At 35.2% G+C, this 5,043-nt stretch overlaps 1 protein-coding gene across 1 annotated transcript in view; it reads right to left on the bottom strand.

Annotated features, from left to right (window-relative positions):
* The window catches only part of LOC101658515 (solute carrier organic anion transporter family member 1B1), a 67,199-nt gene that overhangs the window by 25,628 nt on the left and 36,528 nt on the right, over positions 1 to 5,043 (bottom strand). The window contains exons 7-9 of the mRNA XM_004713806.4: positions 4,478 to 4,642; positions 3,104 to 3,299; positions 1,112 to 1,277 (exon numbers count right to left, since the gene is read on the bottom strand). Of these exons, the coding sequence (XP_004713863.2) occupies positions 1,112 to 1,277; positions 3,104 to 3,299; positions 4,478 to 4,642 (527 nt within the window). The remainder of the gene's footprint in view (positions 1 to 1,111; positions 1,278 to 3,103; positions 3,300 to 4,477; positions 4,643 to 5,043) is intronic.

The following is a 5,043-nucleotide window of genomic DNA, read 5'->3' as shown; positions in this document are numbered from 1 at the left end:
ATAGGTATTGTCAGTCTTCAGAAGATATGTCTGCATGATAGACAGATCTCTCCTAGAGCACATCTGTCCCAGGCATTCCTCAACTGGCACTGTGCCCTCGTAGATTAATCAAGCACTAATGATGCACCTACATGTGAGATGCAGACATCAGAGTTCAGTTGGGGGGTCATGTTTAGGCAAATTTATTAAGGTTATGATCCAGTTTCAATGATCTTGGTGTACTTTTATAGTATTGGTGAATTGTGGTCCAGGAAAAGGTAGAAAAATTAAAAAATTAGATTCCAAATGAAGTGGAAAAAGCAGTGATTGTAGCATTTTATATTACTAATGTTGGTGATAGTAAAAGTGCTCAGAAAATGGTTTTGCAGGTATACGAGGTTGGAGGCGGATTGTAGAACCACATCCCTAAATCTCCATCTATTGGGTACTACCCATAGCACTTGCAAGGACCAAGAATGCCTAGTGTAAGAAATACATGGCATTCTATGAATGACACTGGCAGTAGGTAGGCAGTGGACTAACTCATTCTGAATGGAAGATGTACCCGTTTGAGAGAAATAAAAACCAGAAATTAAGAAGTGAAACTTAAGTCTCAATTATTTGCTAAAAATTCAAAATGTAGCAATCCCACTAAGTAAATCAGAATCTCCACATGAAATTTGTCCTGGTAAGTTAGGTTGTGCTGACAAAGATTTCACACAGGACTTTCCCCTAACTCTGGAAAGGTAAAATACCTTTAACTTAATGGAAATTATATGTTCAATCAAATGAGGAATTTCCAAGAAACCCTAAATGCATCAAGTAGCAATTTCTATGGGGAAAGCATCAACTGATCTCAAACTGGAATGTAAACAACAGAAACATCTACCTGTGTCTCAAGCAGGATTTTATCTGAGGGCTGGTTTACATGACCGCACAGCTACTTACATGTAATGACAGGTCTTTTTGAGTTTCTGCTCTCCATCCCCACCCCCCACCTCACCCCCAAAGGTTGGCCATTGGTTATCTTTTTACTGGTCATTCTTGTTTTAGAAAGATTTGGTAAGTGCCTATTAAATGGAATCTGTTCTTTTTATTTGGGAGAGAATAGAAAATACAAATGAATACTAACTTTAGGCTTTTTAATGGTACTTGCAAGCTTGCATCCGGCTAAGCAAGGGGACAGGTAAGTTATACCATTCTCTCCACAGACGGGTTCCCACTGGCTTTCATCACAATCGCAATCTGAGTTGCAATAAGACAGTGGTACATTTTCATGAGTTGGCACTGTTTTTTTCCTGAAAATATATGATACACAAACATCAAAAAAGAGTGAGAGAAGGTGAAATGAAGGAAAGGGAAAAACGTTATTCTTAAATTAGACACATTTAATACAAAATGACATCAAAGGCAAAGTTTGTTTAAATGTTCAACTTTATGATGCAGGTTAACTTTTCATCCTCCATCTTTACCAAGATATGAGTTATGATGTAGCTGAGTAGAGCTAAAAAAAAGAGAAACCAAAGTGGATTGGAGAGCTTTAGGAACAAGGGCTTTGTTGTTCTCCTGAGAAACTTCACCTTAGCTAAATCACTCCATGTTTTCTGGTGGCGGTGTGGGGGGTGGGGTGGACTCAGTTCCTCTTCACTGAGATGATGCCATTAGACTGAAGGTCATCTCGGCTCAACATAAAGACTTTTAGCTTGTGAATGTTATTTAGTGGGGTTGAATTTTAAAATAAGTATTTTAATCTATATTTTTCTTTGAGAAAAGAATTCAGAGCCCACAAGAAAACAGTTTGAAAAATCAAGAATAATAGATTGAGAAAGATGATAAGGTCTCCTCGCCTTTTAATGAAACTGCAGTATGGTTTATCATAATTTACTGCATAACATGGCCATAGCTGATGACATAATGGCTAGAGTGGCACAGCGGGGAATATTTGCACAATAATCTTTTTGCTCCTTCAATTTATTTATTTTTGTTTTTTGATTCTAAAAATATTCTTAATCTTGGAAGAAAACCTGATAATAATGAAGGACTAATAAATCATATTTCAATGAGCCAGTAATTTAAAAGAAGAAAACTAAGTAGATCCAGCAATTCAGAAATTACAAGTAATTTTGCGAAAAGCATCTAATGCCCAATTCCACTTGCTGACCCACTGCTGAGACTGGCTAAGCAGAACAGCTCAGGATCGCATCCAGACATTGCAGTGTGATAGAGCTGTGCTTCTCTTTGATCTTCCTCTCCCCGATAATGTGACTACTCTTTCTAGAATCAGTTTCTTCATTTAAGTCCAAACATACTTATGCTAACCTCATAGATTTTGGAGGGAGGAGGGAGGGTTGAATTAATTCAGCAGCTCCAAAACCTTTGGTCTTAGGAACTCCCCAAAAGTACTGAGGACCCCAAAGTTGGTTTTTGTTTTTGCTTTTTAGTATGAAATTTACCTATTGTTATCTACCCTCTTAGAAATTAATATTGAAAGCATTTATCACACAAAAATAAATAAGCACACATATCATTAGCCATCCGACTACGATATCATCATATATCTTGTAACCTTTAGAAAATATCACTATACAAAATGAGAATGAAGAAGGCATGTAATATCTTAGTATAAATGAAGTTGTTTTCAATTTGCGGATCTTCTGATAAGGTGTTGGGGAATCCCAAGAGCCATCAAAGCTCATTCTGAAAACCCATGTATTAATGCATACCTTAGAAACCTAGCTTAGTGACTAAGAGTCCACAAACAGTAAATTATATCTGTTATTTGCTGTAATTAAATTATGAGTTCCAGAAGAAAATTACTGTTTCCTAAAGATCGTGACATACATTAAAATTTAGGTGAATGGAAAAATCTTCCTGTATCTCTAGATTCCTTCTTCTGAGGAGATGGCTCAAAACTGTACTTATTTTCTGGGTACTGGCTTCCAGACAAGCCCAGCCTGACAATCAGAGGGCCCTTGGAAGTGACAGTGTTGTGTAGACATCCTGAGTGACTTTAAACAGCTCACAGTTTGTTTGAATCTTAAGGAGTAAACCAAGGGGATATATGATGGTTGGATTGTATGATGTTAAGACTATTTTATGCAGTTGATAAGTAATATGTACAAACCCATCATAGGTCAAGGATAGGCCAGCAACTGGTTTGGTTTCACAGAGCAGTAGAAAGTTAAATAGTTGAAGTACGAAAGCCACCACAAAAGCGGCAAAGCATAATTTTGCAATTCCAACCAAGCTAAGTCTGAATTTTTTAATGATATATCCTCCTATTAAAAATCCACCTGAAAGAGTAGGCATGGTGATGAGTCCTAGAAATAAAAGGAAAAATGTTACTTATATAGATTTTCCCTCCTGGTATATATTTATGCATGAAACACAGTGTATCCCACCCAAGTTCATCTGCTATTATCACTTCTTCAGTAGATAGGTGGCAGGCCAGGATAAAAATAGAGGGCCAGTTTACTATGTGAAAGACACAAAACTAATTTCTTCCTTCCTATACTGAGAATTTGGTATCACTTATAGCAAAAATCAGTGATTGAGAATATTTGTGTATGTCTTCAAAGATGGATTCTCTGAGGTTGTTTTCCCCTCATAGATAACAACAAATAAACACCATCCTCTTGCTTATCCAAATTTTATTTATTATCTAAAATTCTTTGTATCTATTGAGATGAAAAAAACAGGAATTTACATGTCTTTAGTCATATTTAAATGATGTATCCTTCTCATAGTTTTCTATTTCATTATCATGCAAGAATTATTGAAAATAATGTCTTCTAACAAAATATTCAGGTTGTGAACTTTATTGGGACTAAAAAAGATCACCATTATAGGTTTAACTTTATAGATGCTAAAGGATTGATTGTTTGAATCCATCAAAGGGCGACTGGCTATCTACTTCTGTGAATGTTACAGCCAAGAACTCCCAGTATGGAAGATCCATGCTGCATACAGGGTCACTATCAATCAGAACTGACTTTATGACACCGAATGCCAACCTTAGTAAGTTTATCTCAATCTGTCCTAGAAAAGAAAAACGGTACCAAAGAATTTCTCTAAAATGTGCTGTTTGTCTTCACGGTGCAGATATGTGTTTAAATTGGGGTTTCTTTGGAAAACATCAGCGTCTTACTTTGTGTAAGTCATTGAGTTCTGATATCAAAGTCCTTGAATTATGGAATTGTGTTCATTATATTAAAAAGAATTTCTCTTAGGATACCAGCACTAAATAATACACTCCATCTATGCAGAAACCATATCCATATATTCTATTTCATGCAGAATATTTCCTTTAGGAGCTTATTTAAATATGGAACAATGATGATATCACAAGCTTGACAAATTTAAATTTGCAAAAGCCTAGGAGACATTATGCTTATTAAAATATATAAACACCTTCACAAAAAAATGAGCCTTTACAGTAATTTAAAACACAAATAGTTGGCAAATCTCATTAAGCAAATAAGTAAACAATATGTCTTACCAATCCAAAAGTTTGTCTCAGCTATTGACTGACCAAACTGTTGTTCTATGTACTTGAAGATATACGTAATACTACCCACAAAGCCACTGAAATTTAACAATGACAAAGCCAAGAATATGACATATAGAGGGGTGGTAAGGATGCTTTTCAAGGACTGGATAAAACCTATAAGAAAATATGAGAATCCAAATTACAATATATTTGTATATCTATATTATCACCTCGATTTTGTAAATATCATATAAATTACATAAGATTACATAAATATGTAACACAAAAATGAGACTTTCTATTAAAGAATCATGGAAACCACAGGGGCAGTTTTACCTTGTCTTATGGAGTCTCTGTGAATCAGAATTGACTTTATTGTAGTGAGTTTTGGTATAGTGTTTAAAACACTATTGCAATTGCCTATTCTCAGAATCATCAAGTAGATGTAAATTTTCATAAAATATTATCACAATATTAGATCTCCATGGACTATCATGATACCTGGTAGCATTTGTTGAGAGAATTAATGAAGTATTACAGTCCCTTACACTCTCAGAGTTTATGCTATTCAATGT

The sequence above is a fragment of the Echinops telfairi genome, unplaced genomic scaffold (genome assembly GCF_000313985.2).
Source record: "Echinops telfairi isolate 266 unplaced genomic scaffold, ASM31398v2 ScPeMD7_21;HRSCAF=78, whole genome shotgun sequence".
Taxonomy (NCBI): domain Eukaryota; kingdom Metazoa; phylum Chordata; class Mammalia; order Afrosoricida; family Tenrecidae; genus Echinops; species Echinops telfairi.
This window is presented reverse-complemented; position numbering and strand designations above follow the sequence as displayed.